The sequence below is a fragment of the Lucilia sericata genome, unplaced genomic scaffold, assembly GCF_015586225.1.
Source record: "Lucilia sericata isolate MDLA Ls3-8-SP2 unplaced genomic scaffold, ASM1558622v1 Contig000787F_arrow, whole genome shotgun sequence".
NCBI classification, from domain to species: domain Eukaryota; kingdom Metazoa; phylum Arthropoda; class Insecta; order Diptera; family Calliphoridae; genus Lucilia; species Lucilia sericata.
The window spans coordinates 50,714-72,686 of record NW_023994780.1 but is presented as its reverse complement, the minus strand read 5'-3'; the positions used below and the strand labels follow the sequence as shown (position 1 = coordinate 72,686).

General features: G+C 31.2%; 1 protein-coding gene across 2 annotated transcripts in view; it reads right to left on the bottom strand.

The window, feature by feature from the left end:
• The window catches only part of LOC119608092 (E3 ubiquitin-protein ligase Arkadia), a 73,402-nt gene extending 51,850 nt beyond the window's left edge, over nt 1–21,552 (bottom strand). The window contains exons 1-3 of one of the 2 annotated variants that reach the window (XR_005231790.1): nt 21,510–21,552; nt 5,597–6,400; nt 4,016–5,491 (exon numbers count right to left, since the gene is read on the bottom strand). Coding sequence is in view for 1 of the 2 variants with exons in the window: in XM_037962357.1 (XP_037818285.1) it covers nt 4,067–5,491; nt 5,597–6,202 (2,031 nt within the window). In the remaining variant the exon portion in view is untranslated. Of the gene's footprint in view, nt 1–3,748; nt 5,492–5,596; nt 6,401–21,509 lie in introns of those variants that run through there. The other variant, XM_037962357.1, reaches the window with a different exon arrangement.
• Nucleotides 21,553–21,973: the final 421 nt, after the last annotated feature.

Here is a 21,973-nt window from a genome sequence, read left to right as displayed (position 1 = left end):
ACTCAATTTTTAAAAGTGGTTTGACTCACATTTTTAGCGTTTTGGTTGTAGCACTATATGATTTAAACGCTTATAACTCTGTGAAAACCCAACAAATGTATATGATGATGGTACTCAATAGAAGCGTTGGGAACTCGGCTATCTGAAAAACCAAGCTTTGATCGAAATAGTCCCATATCTTTATAACTACAAGCGTTTTTGTATATTTTACGCTTAGCTTCCTTTGGATGCAGGCATTGAAAAGTTTTTGCCATTACGGTGAAAAGTAGAGTTCACGAGCTCGCGATGAACACCAATATCACTGAAATCGCTTCAGCCGTTCAGGAGTTATAAGCATTTAAATATTTTTAATGAACGATATCAACCTACTACATGATTCTGTTCTCCTGGTGTAGAAAAATTTTCTGAAGCAATTTCGAAGTGATTTTTGAGCGACTGGTTTTCTACTATTCGGCAGTGAAACTATTAGCTTTGAAGGAGCATATCTCTGGAATGACTCAACGGATGCCCATGATGATGGTACTCATCTGAAGCGTATGAAACTCAGCTATCTGATAATGAAGGTTTCATCGAAATGTATTCAATAGTTTTTTAATTACAAGCGTTTTTCTACATTTCAAGCTTAAACTTCCTTTGGATGCAAGCGTTGTAAAATCTTTAACTGTGGAGAAAAGCTGAGTTCACAAGCTTTCCACTGACACCAATATCAATGGAATCGCTTCAGCCGTTTAGAAGTTATACTCAATTTTTAAAAGTGGTTTGACTCACATTTTTAGCGTTTTGGTTGTAGCACTATATGATTTAAACGCTTATAACTCTGTGAAAACCCAACAAATGTATATGATGATGGTACTCAATAGAAGCGTTGGGAACTCGGCTATCTGAAAAACCAAGCTTTGATCGAAATAGTCCCATATCTTTATAACTACAAGCGTTTTTGTATATTTTACGCTTAGCTTCCTTTGGATGCAGGCATTGAAAAGTTTTTGCCATTACGGTGAAAAGTAGAGTTCACGTGCTCGCGATGAACACCAATATCACTGAAATCACTTCAGCCGTTCAGGAGTTATAAGCATTTAAATATTTTTAATGAACGATATCAACCTACTACATGATTCTGTTCTCCTGGTGTAGAAAAATTTTCTGAAGCAATTTCGAAGTGATTTTTGAGCGACTGGTTTTCTACTATTCGGCAGTGAAACTATTAGCTTTGAAGGAGCATATCTCTGGAATGACTCAACGGATGCCCATGATGATGGTACTCATCTGAAGCGTATGAAACTCAGCTATCTGATAATGAAGGTTTCATCGAAATGTATTCAATAGTTTTTTAATTACAAGCGTTTTTCTACATTTCAAGCTTAAACTTCCTTTGGATGCAAGCGTTGTAAAATCTTTAACTGTGGAGAAAAGCTGAGTTCACAAGCTTTCCACTGACACCAATATCAATGGAATCGCTTCAGCCGTTTAGAAGTTATACTCAATTTTTAAAAGTGGTTTGACTCACATTTTTAGCGTTTTGGTTGTAGCACTATATGATTTAAACGCTTATAACTCTGTGAAAACCCAACAAATGTATATAATGATGGTACTCAATAGAAGCGTTGGGAACTCGGCTATCTGAAAAACCAAGCTTTGATCGAAATAGTCCCATATCTTTATAACTACAAGCGTTTTTGTATATTTTACGCTTAGCTTCCTTTGGATGCAGGCATTGAAAAGTTTTTGCCATTACGGTGAAAAGTAGAGTTCACGAGCTCGCGATGAACACCAATATCACTGAAATGGCGCTGCGAATTATGGCCCCAGGTAAAATGGCCCCAAAATATAAAACGAAAAATTGCCCCAATGTTGGGGTCAAAATTCATTATGAAGTATAACCCTAACATTTTTTAAGAAAAATCACCCCAAAATTAATGAAAAATCTCCCCAAGGTTGAAATGAAAAGTGGCCCCAAATATTGGGTTAATTTTTCGTAATGAACAATTACCCCAAAAACGTAAATGAAATTTCACCCCATTTAATTTTAATTCAAATATAGGTGACGTGTCATAAAGTCCAGTGTCATATTTTCCATGGGCGTTATGACTCACTAAATTGAGTCTAGTGTCCATGGACGTTATAACAATTTCAAAAGTGTCACAATGCATATGAGCAATGTAACATAAAGTCTATGGATTTCAAAGAGTCCATTTATCAAAAGAAGGCTTAATTTAGCGAAGCCGGTATTCAAAATACCCCAGAGTTTAAAACCCCTGCGCCCGGCCGAAGGCCGGCTATACAGAAAACTTTTTAAATGGAAACCAAAATGCAACATACACCAAATTTAGGATAAATTCCTTTGGGGGTAAGAATGTCCCTTTCATAAATTCTTTACAAATTTTCAAATACAGTTCTGTTTTAAAAGTGATACAATGTCAATGGACATTATAACACTTTTAAAAATTGTCATAACGTCCATGGACACTATGAAACTTTTTGGTGTGTCATAACGTCAATGGACATTATGACATCCCACCTCAAATATAAGCTAACATATTTATAAAATTTCATATTTAATAATTTTTGTTGTATTTTCATTAAATGTTTGTTAATTTTGAACATTCTTGAAATATTTTTTGTAAAAATATGTTCAAAATTAACAAACATTTTATGAAAATACAACAAATATTATTACATAAAATATTTTTTAATAAAAAATATCGCGCGATAATGTTCTGATTTTTTATAAAATATTAATAAATAGTAATAATGAAAGATCACCCCTAATTATTATATGGTTTTTTAGGTCCCTTTTTAATATTTTAATATTCACGTATTTTACAAAATTTAAGAATGAAAATTAGCCCCAAAGGAAAAAAGTTTTGTTTTGGGGTATTTCTTCATTTCACAACATTGGGGTCATTTTTATTTTTTTTGCAAAATGCTGTATTACCCCAAATGTAAAAATGTTGAAATACCCCAAAAAATATATGAGAAAAAAAACAAAAGTTTCGTGTTTTTGTTTCCTGTATCTTTGTTGGGGCCATATTTCGTTTTACGTTTTGGGGCCATTTTACCTGGGGCCATAATTCGCAGCGCCCACTGAAATCGCTTCAGCCGTTCAGGAGTTATAAGCATTTAAATATTTTTAATGAACGATATCAACCTACTACATGATTCTGTTCTCCTGGTGTAGAAAAATTTTCTGAAGCAATTTCGAAGTGATTTTTGAGCGACTGGTTTTCTACTATTCGGCAGTGAAACTATTAGCTTTGAAGGAGCATATCTCTGGAATGACTCAACGGATGCCCATGATGATGGTACTCATCTGAAGCGTATGAAACTCAGCTATCTGATAATGAAGGTTTCATCGAAATGTATTCAATAGTTTTTTAATTACAAGCGTTTTTCTACATTTCAAGCTTAAACTTCCTTTGGATGCAAGCGTTGTAAAATCTTTAACTGTGGAGAAAAGCTGAGTTCACAAGCTTTCCACTGACACCAATATCAATGGAATCGCTTCAGCCGTTTAGAAGTTATACTCAATTTTTAAAAGTGGTTTGACTCACATTTTTAGCGTTTTGGTTGTAGCACTATATGATTTAAACGCTTATAACTCTGTGAAAACCCAACAAATGGTTTGGGTATTTTTACTGGTATATATATACATATGTAAAAAATAATAAAATTAGCCAATTGTTTAAATTAAAACGAGACAAAGTAAGGTAAACATGAAATGGTCCCATCAAAATAAGAAATGCAATAATTTTGTTTAACTCAAAAAATTCAATAAATTTATTATTCACATTCGTTTTTATAGTTCAATGATTTTGTGTTTTACTTTAGTTATTTTATTTTTAAATTAACAAATACATGTATGCTTAGTTTAACTAAAAATGCATTTCGTTTTTTAATAATATAATTAATAATAGTATAATAGTAATATTTTTGTTTTTTAGAATATTTTATGTGTTTTTATGATTTGTTACAGATACATCACTTGTTGTAAATGCTTAACTTAAGAATAACTTACCACCACTATACTCCATTTTTTGCAGAGTTTACGTAAAGCCTTTTTACAGCATCACGGTTTTAGTTTCCAAAAGTTTTTTTTCGGTTTAGCACCCGTCGCAGAGGAATCAGAGGCTGAGCGGCCGGACGCCCGCTGTGTGTCGGAGCTACGGCGGGCAAAGTTAAAGGGCGACGCTAGTAAATGACCATTTGCTGGTGAGGTAACAGCTGTTCCACAGCTACCCAAAGAAGTCATCATGCCAATACCCTGATCCTCGGATGAAACCATACTACTTTTGGAAGTCGATGTACCGGATGCAGTTGATGATCGACAACTACGCATATTGTGGGGTAAAGTGGTGGGTTGTATAAGATGATGCTGACCAGCATGCTGGTGCAGTTGATGCTGTTGGGCGTGGTGGTTGTGATGCTGATGACTTGGCGTTGGACCTGTTTTATAATAGCGCAGACTTTCATTATAACTCGCACCACTGCTACTGCCACTACCGCTGAAGCCACTATCGAGGTCACCCTCATCAAACTCAGGATTTATACAAGAACTGTGGGTGTGATCCTTCAGTTCGATGGAGTTTAGAGTTGAAGAAAGATTTTCTAGGCTGGCGTGAGATAAGGTACGCTGCTGTGAAGAAGACACTGTGGATGAAGAAGAGGAAGCGGCACCTCCCAACAAACCTCCGCGACGTGGTCCTCTATGAGAACCAGATGATACAGAGGCCCTAGATGTTGCCGCTGCTACTGCCGCCGCTGCAGCACTAGTGGATGGGCCGTCATCATCTTCCACCTGATTTGGACTTATATCGGGTGGGGTTTCAGGCATAATCAAAGCTTCCAATGACAAATTCAATTCATCCAATACCCGAAAGTGATTGTGCTGAACTCTTCTAAGCTCTTCCTTAACATTGGATGTCGCTATGCGATTATCGGACAAGACTTTACGTATCTTCTGATCATTAACCTCCTCGTATAGATTTTCAGTTGTACCATAACGAGTAGTATAGGTGTGTCTCTCATCAGTGCCGCTGGGCGAAGAAGATGTTGATTGGCCACTATTCGATTTTGAACGAAAACTTTTAGCCAGTAATGCTCTAATGGAATTGCGGGTTGGACTTTTAGAGGGAGGCGCGGCACTTATCAAAGGGGCTGGTACAATAGCAGAAGCTTCATCCTTTTGCGGTATATTTATGTGACATTTTGCAGCGCCTGGTTCATAGTAAGCATAAGAGTAAACATGATTGTAGGGTGTAGAACCCGAAGGACCAGCAGAATTACTCGATGCTGCTGCTGCAGCTCCACCTTGATAAGTTTGTGAGGGTGCAGGTGAAATTTGCTGCTGCGAATGGTGTGATGGTGTCGATGAAGGTGTTACAACGCTGGCAGCAAAACCATATTCAAGCGAAGAAGTCGATGAAGAGGAATGATGTTGCGTGGGCTCGAAACGTTCCATGGTGGCAGCAATATTTTTACGAGACCATTTTACCTGTAAGTAAATGAAAAGGAAATATAGTTTTAGAATAAAAGGTGATATCTTTCAAGTACCTTTAATAAAAGTATAATAAGCTATACAGTTTAAAATATTACTAACCTGCTGTTCTACATCCATTTTATGATTGCTACGCCTACTGTGTCCCCTTCTTCGTCTCTCTGTAAAGGCTTCACCCGTACACAGGCCATTCTTGCCATGTACCAGCAACATTTCACTGCTTACACCATGACCCATGCCATTCGAAGGTCCAGGTGCTGGAGGCATACAAAATTCTATACTATCCATTTCGTCGGGAAATATTAAATCACCACGATGATGGCCCAAACTACCACCACTCGACATTGCAGCCAACATGCCACCCGTCATAGTATTTGAATTCACCATATGATGGGCGGATGAAGAATTTGAACGAGATTTAATACTACTGCCGGCATTCATGCTTTTGCCGGGATGACGCATGGACATACCATGAGATGGATATTGTTGTTGCTGAGGCAGATGATGTTGTTGCATTTGTTGTAGTTGTTGTTGCTGTTGAAGGTGTTTTTGCTGCTGCTGTTGTTGATTATGCAAATGTACCGTTGCTTGAGCCTGAACATGTGGATAATCGGAGGGCGGCGAAAAACTGGCAAATTGGGGTGACGCTGGTCGAGTTTGAAACTTTGTTGCCGTACCCGGAAACATGGTATTATGATGCATAGCCATGTGAGCCAGTTTGATTAAGTATTAATATATATATTACGACAGTTGAGAAAACTATTAAATCAACTTATATCCTTTTATGGCTAGGATAAACGTTTACTTGTCCTTAAATTGTCAATTTTGTGTTGAAGACACTTAACAGCATTATTTTATTTGAATAAACAAATTATTTACTTGTTTACTACCGCCTTGTTGTTCCAACTGTAAAGATAAGAAATATTTATAGAGAGAAATTAAATAATATGTTTAAATTTACATTTTAATTAGATTAAAAGTTAACATTTTTCTAAAGCTTAAAATTTTCGTTAATAATTCAAAGATATTATTTAATTAAAAAGAAAAAATCTTCTTTACTAACAATTTTAGCTTTTTTAATTTCTTTCTTTATTTCTATAATAATAATACCCTGCATTTGTGTATGTATTGTCCTGACTAGGAAAGACAATTTTATTCATGTCATTTTTTGACATTTTAAGGGTTTTGTTGTCAAATTTTAATAAATTTATGCAAACAACACACACACACACACATTTTGCTGTTGGACCATAGATAACCAAACATATTAAACAAAGAAAAAAAAGTAACAAAACAGAACCCTTGTTGACCAATTTACTTTAAAGATAAAACTTGCAACACAAACTTGAACATCAATACGAATTTAGCAAACTTTTTAGAAAAGTTAAGGAAATATTTAATATGTTTATGATTTGAACGGTGTGTCCTGCTGTATTGTAGGGTATTTAATAAAGTGTTTTATTTTAATTGACTTAAAGCTTTTTGTTTATTTTAATTTTTGTACAATTTAAATTTACATAAAATATAATAAAGTTTTTTTTTCTTTGTCCTTTTTTGTGTGTATGGTCTTAGGGACTTGTACATATATTGGAGCATTTTAATGTATAATATTTTTCCATATGAATTTATTATATAAATTTATGTAAATCTTAGATGTATGAAAAACGTTTATTGTAGAGTAAAAACAAAATGTTAAATATAATACATATATAGTAATTAGTTGTTGATGTAAATTTATTAAAGCTTAGAATAGTTTTTCTTTCAAAAATGTTATGAAATGTTTAAAATTTTATAGAAAATTTAAGTCAAATTTGTTTCTAGTTGTTAAAAAGTTCAAAAACTTTATAATTTTAGTTTTTTAAGGGTTAAGAACTTTGTTATCAGATCATATTGGACGTTCGCTGGGTCATGACAGAATTATTAAAAAGAAACAGTTCCACTATTAAAACATTAATAATGTGGAGGTAGAAACTTCCAAAAACTCGTTGATATCTGTTAGGAACATTAATGTCAATGGAAGGCTTGTGACCTCTCATGCTGGAAAGTTTATCAAGAAGAAACCTTAAGCTAAATAAATCAAAAAATAGGAACTCCTGTTTTTAAGACAGCCAAGTCCCGAATGCTTCCGTTAAGTACCACGGTCATATGTAGATCAAAACAGAGTTATGATCATTCAAGCAGTGACAGTTATACTACTTAAACTTAAAAAGTCTGAAATGCTACAGAAATTTGCATGAAATAACTGTGAATTCTAATGTTCTCCGTGGTAACAGATTTTTAACGCCTGTTTCCAAAGAAAGATTAAGAGTAAAATATATAAAAATTTCCTTATTATAAGAATAACATACTGTCGAATTTCAAACTATTTAGTTTTACTGTTAAAACGGCACGAATATGTAGCGAGAAACATTTAAAAATTGCTAGAATCAAATTGATCAAAATTGTAATTAAATTTGGACACCTGGAAACTCATAAGCCTACTTTTTTTTAACATTACCTGAGTTTAGTTTATAAGACTAACTTTTTAATTCAATGAAAATTTGAATTTGTTTTATAAAATTGTTACCCCACACGTAATATTTAATTATAAAAATTAAAAATCACTCATACGCTCAGTATACAAAATGATAATATTGGCAGGACTATGTGTAGTATGAGTAATATTTTAAACAGCACGGCTAGATAAATTAATTTTTTGGTATATATAAAACTTTTTCAATATATTTTGTCTAAATCACATACTGCCAATGTTGCCAAGCACACAAAACACTTTCCATTCAAAATTAAATACCTTTCGAGGTCACTTGTTACACAACTGGTACCTTAAAAACTCATTCATACAATTTTCAAGCCTAAACTAAACAAAAACAGTTCTTTTCTCTTAAACATTTCAAAAGTAAAAAAAAACTGATTTTTTTTCTTTTGTACAAATATGAATGCTAAAATTCGTAAAATTTGTAAAATGTAAAACTACTATGCACTAAAAACTTTTACAATTTTTATTTGGCCAAAAATAGACCTAAACCAAAGAGGGAAAAAACGTATTTTTAGTTAAACAAAAACACAATAAATATACCATTTTTCACAACCACGAATACAACAACATCAAGAACGAATTGCAAGTCAATGTTGTTTATTGCCCATATTCGACATAGAGATGTGATGATGTAAAGAGACACAGCAACACAACAGCATATGAGAGCAATTTTATAAAATTTCCATTTGTGAATTTGTTTACTTCAACGGAAAAAAAAAACAGTTGAAAACAAAATAACAAAAATATATACTTGCATATATGCAGTATATTCCATTTGCTGAAAAATCACAATTTTTATTTATATTTAGTATTTGTCCATTTAGAATTTTTGAAATGTATGCCAGTAAATGTATATAGGATACAACAAATAGGAAGTGAAATATAAAAAGAGAACAACATTGTATGCATATGTATGAGTAAAATGTTTGCATGCCATTCACTATGCAGTTTTTATTTATTTTATTTTTAAGTGCCTAAGTGTAGGCGCATAAAAGCAAGGGCTATAAATCATTACACAGCCAAAACATTTACTATACAGCTACATACATGTATTCATAGTTATCTATATACATATACATATGTATATGAATATACAGATAAACAAAAAGTCTATATATAAATATGTGTATGTATACTCATTTACTTGCATATATGTACTATTTTATTTACATATATATTTTTTTTTAGAAAATTGCTTGGGATTTTGTTTTGTATAGTTTAGAAAATTTAATTGTTAACATTTAGTTAGAATTGCTTAGAGAATAAAAAGCACTTCATTTAATTTAGTAAACGTTTAGATGATTTTTGCCAATAGTTTTTGTGTATGGACCATTTAAACGTTTTGATAAATAATTGGGTTTATTTGGAAAATTTTAGAAAAAAAATTGTTTCTGTTCTGTTATTTCCAGAGTATTATTTACAAAATATAGTAATATTTTTCTTAGAATTTTAGTCATTTAAATGTGAAATTTATACACATTTATTATTATTTTTGTTTTTTTTAATTGACCAAATTAACAATTTAGTTTAAAAATTTAGAATTTTAATACTAAAAGATTTGATACTTTATGATTTCAGAACAAATTGTACAAATATTAATATTTTCATAGACTATTAACTATATCATAGTCTAGTGTAACCTTCAAGAAACATCTAGAATATCCAGAAAATTATGTCGATTACTGCGAAAAATACTAAATACCTGTGCGGAAAGCTTTTCGCAAGGGTTCTAAGGAGTATTATTGAATATACAGTTCCTATATGGGTAGAATCAACAAAGTTTTGTTCATATCGTAATAAAATCATTTCCGCGAACAGATTAGCATGTCATAATTTCTCTTCTTTAATAAAAGGCTAGTAAATTTGCTATTCCATAATCTAGGCAACTGACTAATTCATACACTAGTATAGTCCATAGTATACATACTTTTATAGACCATTGTATAATTTCATTGTAAAATTCCAAAAAGACTACTATACCATAGTGCACTTAAAACCCGCAAAAAAATTTTTTGTGAAATTTTAAACTTTTTCTTCTTTAATATCAACCTGCCCTAGAACTTTAAAAACTTGACAACAAGGAAATTTTATTTAAAATAAAACTGTCTATAATAATTTTACGTGATTTATGACATTTTTCTAATATAAAAAGTTTTCTATTTTAAAACAGTTTTTGAATAATATATTGTATAATACAATATTATTTTTTGCTATTTTGTTGTTATTGGAATTGATGCTGTTGTATACATATATATGTAGTTGTATAGTTTTTGTTATTTCTAGAGCACTTATCAAATTCTATCATATTTGATATGTTGATTTCACTATATACGAGAGTATAAAAAGAACAAGAATATAACTTTTTTAAAAATAAACTGATACAACAAAGTTCTAAAAGTAACTAACTCACACAAACACATAATAGAAACAAATATACTCATACATACACACATATGTATGCAAGCATGTTAACCGTATGAAAATTATGTTTAAAGTTGGTAGTATTGTTGTTGTTGGTTATTTTATCTATGGCAAAGAATCTTAAAGTTTTATATGGGTATAAATCAATCATAACTTATGTCATATTTTACTCTCTCATATGCATATAACAACCAACCAACCAACAGCAACAACATTATGAGTTTTATCTTGTTGTTGTTGTTTTTGTTTTCTGAGTCATTTGTTGTTAAGATAAATACGTGTGTATATTTTTCTAGATCCCTGTATACTATGTAGTAGATATGTTAGCATTAGTTTAAAAAAAAACTACTCTAAAGTATTTGTTGTTTATTTTGTTTTTGCTGTAAATGACACTTTAGTATGTTTACAAAAACTTACACATATACACACTCTTCTCTAGTCTAGTTGGATTGGTGTGGCGTCATTGTTTATTCTGTGACAGGCGGGTCGTTAATATGGGGATTTTGCATGCATATACACAGATACTCAAGCAAAAACTTTAACAGATAGTTTTATGTCAAATAGTATGGAATGAGAAGGGAAAATATCGTGCTATGTTCGAGCAAGTATCTTACTTAGTTATAGTAATTGTAGTGATGTTTGTTGTCTGTCTGTCTGTCTGTCTCTTTGTCTACAAGTATGAATTGTTGTTAAAGCACTTGCTTTGCATTTGTTACTTGTACAAATTGTCATGTCGAGACAGATATATTACTGACACTGGCTTAAATATAAATTCACCAAAAAAAAAGAACTAAAATACAGCTTAAGAAGCTTTATGCTTGGGATAAACATGTATAGAGATCTATGAAAGTTTGTGTGAGTATTTATTAAAAAATTTCATAGATATCTTAATGTTTTAAATCCAATAGGAATTATTTAAAAATATGTATTTAAAAATTGTCAGCATTTTTTGTGGGATCAAAGAAACTGTGAAATTTTCATAAAAAAACCATGTTTAAAAATAATCTCATCAAAAACTTGATATAAAACATTCACATGTTTTCACTTATAGATAATTTAGTCCTGATTAGAGAGAAACTAATATTGAGATCACCCTCCAAACTGTAGTTGAAACTATAATTCAGAAACTATAGTCAACTATAGTTACAGACTATAGTTAATGCTATGAACCAGGATATAATCCAGTGTATAGCTAAGACTTTTGGAGTTATATATGTGACTTTAGTCATTGGTTCAACTCATCAATTTAAATGTTAAGTTTTTTTAACAAAAATATATATTCTTTTTTAAATTCTTGCTGAATTTTTTTTTATGAAATTTTTAATCTTTTTAATACAGTCAAACTGTCAATTATCTCTACTTAAAAAATTTTCATATTTATAATTTATTTTTATATCCATATAATGTAATGTACATACTTACAACCAAGTATATATTTGGTTGACATTTCCCTTTATAATACATAACTTTTAAGCCAAATAAGTACATACTTACTCTTATATGGAAAATTAATGATTTATAACAAAATAATCTATAGTAAACGATACGTTGCTTATTTTTTCACAAGTCATTGCACTTTATAGTACTTCTCGATTTTTCTTTTTTCTTTATACTTTTGTTATATAAATATTTAAAAATAAAATTTTTACGTCTTTTTGCCAACAATTTTTGAGTGAAGATTTTGTGTATTGTATGTGACTATGTAAGGAAGAAAAGTAAAGATTATGTATGTTCGTATATATGTATGTATGTATATGAACATAATACACCCATAATCTTCTTGGGTAACTAAAGCGGCGTTGTCATCTTGATATCATTAGCATTACAACAGAAAATTATGTTTAAATACAAGTAGATGTTGGTTGGTTGTTTGCTGTGCTTTTGTTGTTATTGCTGGCTGCAACAATGTCATGTTTATCACAATGAAACAACGCTTCATTTAACTTTTTCGCTAAGAACATGTTCGATACTCAAACCTACACATATACACATTGACTCAGAGAGAGAGAGAGGGGGATTGCGCCGAGTGATTTACCCAGCAGTTTTACAAGAAATCAGTGTAATTTCGAATGTAGAGTGTTCATAAATAAAGCCGTTCTAAGTAATTTGGAGAGATTACCCATAACATTTTGTTTGCCCTTTTTATTTAAAACCTAACCGGAAGTAGTACATACATAGCAGAGTCGATTATTTATCAAAGAGAAGTGTTATTGGAATAAGTCCAGGATCAATTGACTTCTTCTTACGATCAACGTATTTGTACTTGTAAATCTTTCGTTCGGGACAATCACCCCGAACTGAAGGAATACACTTATCCTCTATGTTTATAAATGTCGTATCAGTAATTGTTGTTTGAATATAAAAAAATTAAAAATTTAATACAACTTGTATGTGTATGAGCTTTCCTTGATGATGTTTACTTTCGTTACCCTAAAGGAACAATTCTTGGAAATTTAGTGGTTTTTTTGTTATAATTTTCAATATTTTGTTGTAACGTATTCAGGAAATGTCTGCACGTTTTATATTGTAATGATTAAACCAATTTTGTGTGTTAATTGAAATGAAAAACACATTTATTGTTCAAAATTAAAGAAGAAGACTTTGAGTGAATGAAAATAAATGACACTTTAATATGGAATATTAAAGAAGAAAACTTAATATTGTTGATGTATTTGGAAGAAAATTAAAAGCATAAGAAATGGTCCCAGGATTTAACATACCAGTGTCGTATGTGATAAGGTCGAAAGTTGGTTTTAACTGTTTCACATCTTTGGCTTATTAAAGCTAAGTATATCATGCTGGAACGGGCCAATTTTTGGGTCAACGGCTATGTCTGTACTTGCTTAGATTTTCAAGATCTTTATTACATTATTATATATGTCAAGTTAGTCTTTTATTTCTCATCACAACATCAAATCCAAATGACACTTCACTTTGTATTTATGTACCATTTTACTGGTTTCATCCATTTAAATGTTTGTTCAACTTCCTAAAAGGTTTCTCTTTCTATAAAGAAAATTAAAAATACTTACATAAAGAAAACCTAATGACTAAGCTTAAAATCTTTCACACAGAAACACATGTTACATAGAAAGTAATTTACTTTTTTTTAATAAAAGTCATAAGGGATTTCCATAAAAAATTCACTGGATACAATTGAAAAGCCATATACATATGTAAGCTATTCAATGGTTATGTAAATTCCATAAATACCAACAAGAAAATAAAGCAATGAATTAATACTAAATATACACAGCAGAAAATTCATCTAAAGTTAACGCCCTTGACACAATCATCATTCTCATTAAAAATATACACAAAAATTATTATGAGCAACAAAAAGCCTCTTTACTCAAACTTCGAGAATCTTTTGTCGAAACGATGATGATTGTCATTAAAACATATGACTGCTCTATTACTACTAACAAGCATATTTTGTTGTAGAATATTAGAGGAACAATTTCTTTGGAAAGGTTGCTTTGTTATGTTGTATTTACTTATTGCTAGCATGTGTGTTCAAAAATACAAAAAAAAAACCTTGGTAACATCCTAATTTATCTAAATCAGTCTTAGATTTATATGTAAATCATGGAATGAACATGACGAAAAGAAATTTTTTGATTTCTCATTTAGTTAACAAATACGCATACATCTCTAAATAAATATAAATACACAACATCATCATCATCATCCTTAACAAATCTGCATTATATTTAGCTAAACAAGCACACACACACACACCGGCATTCTTAACAGGAGTTGGAACTTTTTTAAAACGTACATATGTATGTATAGATTACTTACACACGTATGCGCCCATTCTCTTTCATACGCCCCCTCACCTTTATTCATTGTTTACGTAACAACTACAACCACAAGCATTTTTGTTTCGAATAAGAAAAAAATCCCGATTCATTCTTCACATCATGTTCGACATCAATGTTGTCATTATCAAGAATTGGAAATTTGTTTTTTCATCCAATCATTTGGGTTTTTGTTGCGTTATTTTAAGGACAGAGATTATGCAAATTAATAAAGGAAAACAAATTCAACTTACACTGACATTTAAGGATTCGTAACATCAACACTACTGTAATCAAACGATCTAACCACCGGATATGATCTAGCCTTTCAGCTAGAAAAGAGTGCTAACAATAAATCCACCCAAATTCTCATCGAATCATTTAGAAGACATTAACTTGTGAGATATACTGATATAATCCATTCACACATCTAGTTCTAGTTCAGTTCTAGTTCAGTTCTAGTTCAGTTCTAGTTCAGTTCTAGTTCAGTTCTAGTTCAGTTCTAGTTCAGTTCTAGTTCAGTTCTAGTTCAGTTCTAGTTCAGTTCTAGTTCAGTTCTAGTTCAGTTCTAGTTCAGTTCTAGTTCAGTTCTAGTTCAGTTCTAGTTCAGTTCTAGTTCAGTTCTAGTTCAGTTCAGTTCTAGTTCAGTTCTAGTTCAGTTCTAGTTCAGTTCTTGATCAGTTCAGTTCTAGTTCAGTTTTAGTTCAGTTCTAGTTTAGTTCTAGTTCAGTTCTTGTTCAGTTCTAGTTCAGTTCTAGTTCAGTTCTAGTTCAGTTCTTGTTCAGTTCTAGTTCAGTTCTAGTTCAGTTCTAGTTCAGTTCTAGTTCAGTTCTAGTTCAGTTCTAGTTCAGTTCTAGTTCAGTTCTAGTTCAGCTCTAGTTCAGTTCTAGTTCAGTTCTAGTTCAGTTCTAGTTCAGTTCTAGATCAGTTCTAGTTCAGTTCTAGTTCAGTTCTAGTTCAGTTCTAGTTCAGTTCTAGTTCAGTTCTAGTTCAGTTCTAGTTCAGTTCTAGTTCAGTTCTAGTTCAGTTCTAGTTCAGTTCTGGTTCAGTTCTAGTTCAGTTCTAGTTCAGTTCTAGTTCAGTTCTAGTTCAGTTCTAGTTCAGTTCTAGTTCAGTTCTAGTTCAGTTCTAGTTCAGTTCTAGTTCAGTTCTAGTTCAGTTCTAGTTCAGTTCTAGTTTAGTTCTAGTTCAGTTCTACTTCAGTTCTAGTACAGTTCTACTTTAGTTCTAGTTTCAGTTAAGCGTACTCCTCTGTAGTTATTATAGTATATTGTGTGTATTTAACTTTGCAAATTTAACTGGTTTTAAACCTTATTTGCTTGGCTTTGTATAATGATTTGAAAAATCATTTCAAATTCGCTGCAAACATTAAACTATGAGAACAATACATAAATACGCGTACATGCATATATCCTCATTTACAAATACACACATTTAGACTCATTTAGTTACACATGTGCGTGAGTTTATTATATTGTTTGCTCTGCGGTTATTTTAATGATGTGCCATAAGTGACGCATTTCATTGTTAGATGATATGAATACAATATATCGGTATATGTACATATGTATGTGAATCTTTAAATGCAGGAGTATTTACACACAGAGAAACACACACATGTGTACCTATGCTTTAAGTAAGCAGGGTTAGAATAAGTATTTTTTCAATGTTCCCTTTTTTCTTTTAGAAATTTGTTCAAAATTTTGCTTGATTTCGCTGTATGTGTTACTCCATGGCAAACGTAATGATTGTTAGCTAAAGTTTGTATATTTCTTTTATGTTGTTTTTTTTTCTACTGTATACTACTAGATCTACCTTAAATTTTGAACACAATACTCTCATATATGCTTGCATTTACCACCTTCTGAGCTCGTTATGTTTGCAAAACAAACGCAACTTAACATAACACGCAACATGCGTCTTAATGAGCCTCAAATACAAACTACACTCGAAATAAAGAAAAGAAAGAATTTCAAAAAAGAAACCTCACATGTGGGGCGTGTTCCTCTAGTGTATTGTATCAGCCTGGCCTATACGTCTGTCCATTCATCCGTCCGTCCGTCTATCTGCGTATCAGTTTATTTTGCTGCTTCATTGTAGCTTGTTTGTAAATTACTCACATGTCTCATGCAGATGTCAATACAATTTAAACAATATTTTTTTTTTTCTTTAACCATAAATATTAAAGACTTTGACGTTACAATAAATAACAAGCAAAAAATATTTATTTATATAGAGGGCGCTTTTAGAGTGAAATTATTTATAGGGAGTGTCTGCGCGTAGAAAAAAGGAGACAAAAATAAAACCATCAAATCAAAGTCTTGTTTTATGCAAACATTAGAAAATTAAATGTTTAATTTTAATTAATGAGATTTTTTTTATTTCCTGACATGTTCAATTAAATATGCTAAGGCATATTATTGGTTACACTTCGAAAAATGTTGTGAAACACCCACGAAAATATAATAATTATTAGAAGTATGAATTTTATACCGGAGTAATAAATATTATAAAGAAAATTATGATTATATTCAGATTCCTTTGTAATACATTTTAGACCAATATCTTTGCATACCTCACACATTTTCATGATCGGTTCAAAATGTTGTACAACAATCCAATAAACTTACTTAAGTTAAAGCTCTAGCCAATAGATTAGATTAAACCACAATCAAGACTATAGACTAAACTGTAGCCCAGTCTACGTTCTGGACAATATTCAATAATATATATATAGTTGTGACCGGTCCACTTTGCGCCATGTATATTAATGATAATTGTCTCATTTCAATAGTTAAGATTTAAAAATCTCTTAAACATATTACTTATTAATAAGAGTCAAACATCCTTGACTGTAATTTCATGTCTTTTAATTATAATTGCAATATTTAATAATTTGTTGCAATTGTTCATGTAAATTTTCTTCTATTTCCAGGAATTTCCCTAATGTGTCATCAACACATCACCTTAATACTGTTTGAAGTTTTTTCCCAACATTTTTTAAATTCCTTTGCGTTTCTAAAGACTACTTTCGTTTCATTCTGCAATATATTTTTCCACCAATGAATAATATGTTTCTTCCTGTTCTTTAGTACACATTTACACACATACATAGGTGCATAAATGTGAAGTCGTCCCTGCAGTTGTGATTGTGTGGCTCCCTACCCAATGTTGAAATTAATTACTTTTGCTGGTTTTAGAGCAGGGATGTGCAAAGAGCTCTCTTATGTAGTTCTTGCTCTATGGCTTTCAGACATATATACGTAAGCACACACATGTTTAAGAAACAAACAAATGCAGTCGGAAAGCTTATTTGTTATTATCTTTTGGGTAACTTTTCTAGATCAGAGTTAAGCAAAGAGTTCTTCACTACTTCTAGACACTTGTCAAATATAAAATACATACACTTTAAAAATACAGGGCTTATATGCAATTTATATCACATTATTTTTTTTTTCTTTCTTATACCTTTGTGCAAACTTTTGTTGCTTTTCGATGAGCAATTTCTTATTTTTCTACAATAATTTAAGCCGAAAGCAAGAACATATTTAAATAAGGAGAAAAAATATATAAAAAAGAAAATAAAAATCTACATAATTAACATGTGAACTCATTAAAAACTTGTTGCAACTTCATAAACAACATAAAAAATAAGTACAAGTATATAAAATTAAACTAAAAATGCTATAAAAACGTACATTTATTTTTATAAAAATTCTACACATTTTTAACACACACACACACACACACACTCAAGCTCATATAGAAACACAAAGTATTTGTAGTTGGAAAAAGTAGGAAAAAAATTAAAGGAAGTGAGACTTTACGCCTCATATGCTGTCAATCGTTTGTGCTTCAAAGCGTTTAAATGCTGTTGATGCACACACCTTTGCCAAAAGGAAGATATGTGGCAGAGATATAAACACATACAAGAGTGCATGAGTATTTAGTTTAAGTGTTAGTTGCAACAACAAAAAAAAAAGCTGCAGCTGTTTTTGGTTAAAGAAAATTTATAAAAGCCTAACTCTGCAGCATTTCATAAATTCGTTTAATTATAATAAGATACAGAATTCAGTAGTTTTTTTTTTTTTTGTGGTAACTAGAGATTATTTCTTTTTTCATTTATTTTGTAAATAGTTTAACAACCATATGCATAATTTATATTGCATCAATGGATGTAGAAAAAAACATGCAGGGGGATATACACAAGCCCATTAATATGTTAATGGCGATAATGATGAGTAAAAGGTATTTAATCTTCTATAGCTATGGCTTCTCGTCTGTGACACTTGTTTTAGATTCTTTCTTCTTATAAATAGGTATAAACATTGATATTAAATTTAATTTACTATGCTTATTAAGCTGGCATCTGGTGATTACTTTTACTTTGTAAAGGAAAACAGTAGTTTTAATGGAAAGGAATGTCTTTAATTAGGTGAGAAAATCATGTTATGAAGTTTTTGCTACAATTTTATAGCTTTGAAGCCAGTTATGAATGTAACCGTTTCTGCATTTCTGTATGGAACCTTGTATAGAAACAAGAGTCAAATTTTAAAAAATTTTAATCATACTTATACCAATGATTTCAGAATTCATAAAATAAATTTTATAATTTCATTATCATGAAATACCAAGCAAACCTAAGTGATAAAGAAAATTATTGAAAATGTTTAGAGCCCTTTAGTTCTTTAACCGAGTTAGTTAGGTTAGTTAGTTTGAAAGGAGGATGTATATACATCAAATCAAATCCGATGAAATACACCTAGGCCTCTATCGGGCCTGTTGTGCGCTCCATTACCAGTGCCTCAGTTGGGAATCGAACCCACCACCTCCGGTCTACCAGACTAGAACACTAACTACTAACCTACCGGAGGCCTTAACCGAGTTACAAACGAATTTTTCATTTTCACAAAAATTATGAACATAATCTTCTAGATTATCCAAGATTACATATTTTTGTTAATTTGTATGATGGACGGATGGGCCAGTGCCTCAGTTGGGAATCGAACCCACCACCTTGGGAATCGAACCCACCACTAACATACCGGAGGCCTTAACCGAGTTACAAACAAATTGTTCATTTTCACAAAAATTAAGAACGTTATCTTCTAGATTATCCAAGATTACAAGTTTTTGATAATTTGTATGTTGGACGGATAGCGCTAAGTTGACTTCAATGAAATCCATAATTTATTTTTGATCTAAATCAATTTATTGAGCAAGATATCAATTATTATATATTCGCTGTAATGAAAAATTTAGGGTATTCTTATAAATTATTACAGGTTCAAGATTTGTGAGAAGTTGTTTAAGAAAAAATGACAGACATTTCTAGATAGACTTCGATATCTCCAGAGGTCTATAATTTATTTGGATATTACTGCTGTAGTGAAACATAATTAAAGCTTCTTATGGAAATCAAACCTGGTCTTTTTCAAAAATGCAGACAGACGGACGAACAGATAGACATAGCTTAACCTACAGAGATCCAGAATAAAGTATATATAGGATCGGAAAATTACATTTTATATATTATTATTAAATTTGCATGCATTCCAAGCCAAAAGAACTGCTCATCTTTAGAGGCCAAGAACTAAATGAACCAATTTCGTATAGATTGTTCTTATGTGAAGCGTATCAGAGAGAGAGAGCGTTTTGCATTGAAACAAATTATACGAATATAATAGTAGTCCTACGGAACAAGGTCTGGACTATAAAGCAGCTGAGGCAAAAATTCACCAACCACTTCTTTCTAAATAGCTTTTAATAGGCTGAACGTTGTTATAATGGAATACTACACGTTCATGTCTGGCTGCTTTTTGGGCGATTTCGAACCTTTTAAATTCGGTTCCATATGAGTGTCTGTCTAGATTTAAGCCCACAAATAATCCAAGAGAGCGTTCTGCATTGAAACAAATTTATTGAATATAAAAGTAGTCCTACGGAACAAGATCTGGACTATAAGGCAGCTGATGCAAAAAATCACCAACCACTCCTTATAATGAAATACTACACGTTCATGTCTGACTGTTTTTTTTTTTTTGGGCGATTTCGAACCATTTTAATTCGGTTCCGTATGATTGTCTGGCTAGATTTAAGCCCATAAAATATCGCCATGGATATTTGGTTTTTAGGTTATATCGACTGGTTGGTAGTACTTCAAACATGATCTGCTATGCTTTTCAATCGCAAGTAATGCTTGCTTTGGTATTTGTTTTGAATAACATTTTTGGACCTTAACTAGAACAGTGAAATACTTTTCACATTGTGACAGTGATCCATTGAATCAATAGAGTAAGATACCTAACAGTCTCCGATTATTAGGTTAGTCCTCACCTATATGCGAGTGAAATACTTTTCACATTGTGACAGTGATCCATTGAATCAATAGAGTAAGATACCTAACAGTCTCCGATTATTAGGTTAGTCCTCATCTATACGCGCTCGATTTGCTCAATATAGACTTTGTATTTCCTTTTTGGTGGCATATAATTTAGGGAAACCAATACACTAATCATAGATAACTTTTTTAATGTTTTTCAAATGCAAATAACACATTATTAAAGTAAACAATTTTAATATCACTTCCCCCGGAACAGCTGTTCATTATTTCAAATTTGTTAAACGTTTAAATATTTTATTTATTTTAATTTATTTTATAAACTTTAAATTGCATTAAATTGTCTTTGTGTCTGTCCCACCATGATTGTTCACTTGTTCATGTGCAATATTTAAATGTAAAAAAGGAAGACAACAACAAACTCTTGTAATAAATGACTACAGAAGCTGTGTAGCTGTTTGTCTGTCAGTCCGTCCGTCCGTCCAGCTGTCTATCTTCAGTATGTATTGTTTCAAAGTATCCATAGCATTTTAAGAGTGCAAGTCCAAAAGCAAAACTTCATGTGTGTCATTGATACAAGCAGTTTACATACAGCACATACTAAGATGTGGCAACATGTGTATGAAGTGAAATAAAAATATTTTGTTGTTTTTTTTTTCTGTTGCGCACCTGTCCATGTGTCTAAGATATCAACCCATAAACATTTTAAGTGGTAGTTTTTAAAATGAAATGATATTTGGTTTTTTTTCACATTCTGGATTTGCATTTGCCAAATATGTGTGTAGAGTTTTTTTTTTTTTTGGCATAAAAGTGTTAGGGGAAGGAGTTGAAGTTTTCAAGGAGTTTTAATTTTGTAATGGTTTTCAAAAAAACAAATATTTATATAGAAAATTAAATAGCTTTTATTGTACTTACGTTTCATAGAATTTCATAAGAAGATTAAATAAATTATCTGGAATTAAGAAAAAAAGAAAAAATACATTAAAGAATTTGTTATAGTGGTTTAGTAATATTATGAGAAATTTAATTATTAAAAAATAAGAAAAAAATTGTAAAACTGTTTTTATTAAACAATACAAATTTAAATTTTTTCAACAATTTACCCCCCCAAAAAATAACAAAAAAAACTATAATAAATTTGAAAATTTTACTTTAACTCTTCATAAACAACTGATGCATTAAAATTTAAGAAAATAAATAAACACTACAAAAAAAATTAAATTTAAATCTTTTCCGCCAGATTTTCCATAATTTTTTTTTTTTTTGCCTTTTTACTCAACAAATCAACAACAACAAAACCAATTTTAATAAAATTAACCAGCATACGAGTGAAGTATTTTATAGATTTTTAGTGGATTGTAAATTTTAAACCAACCATA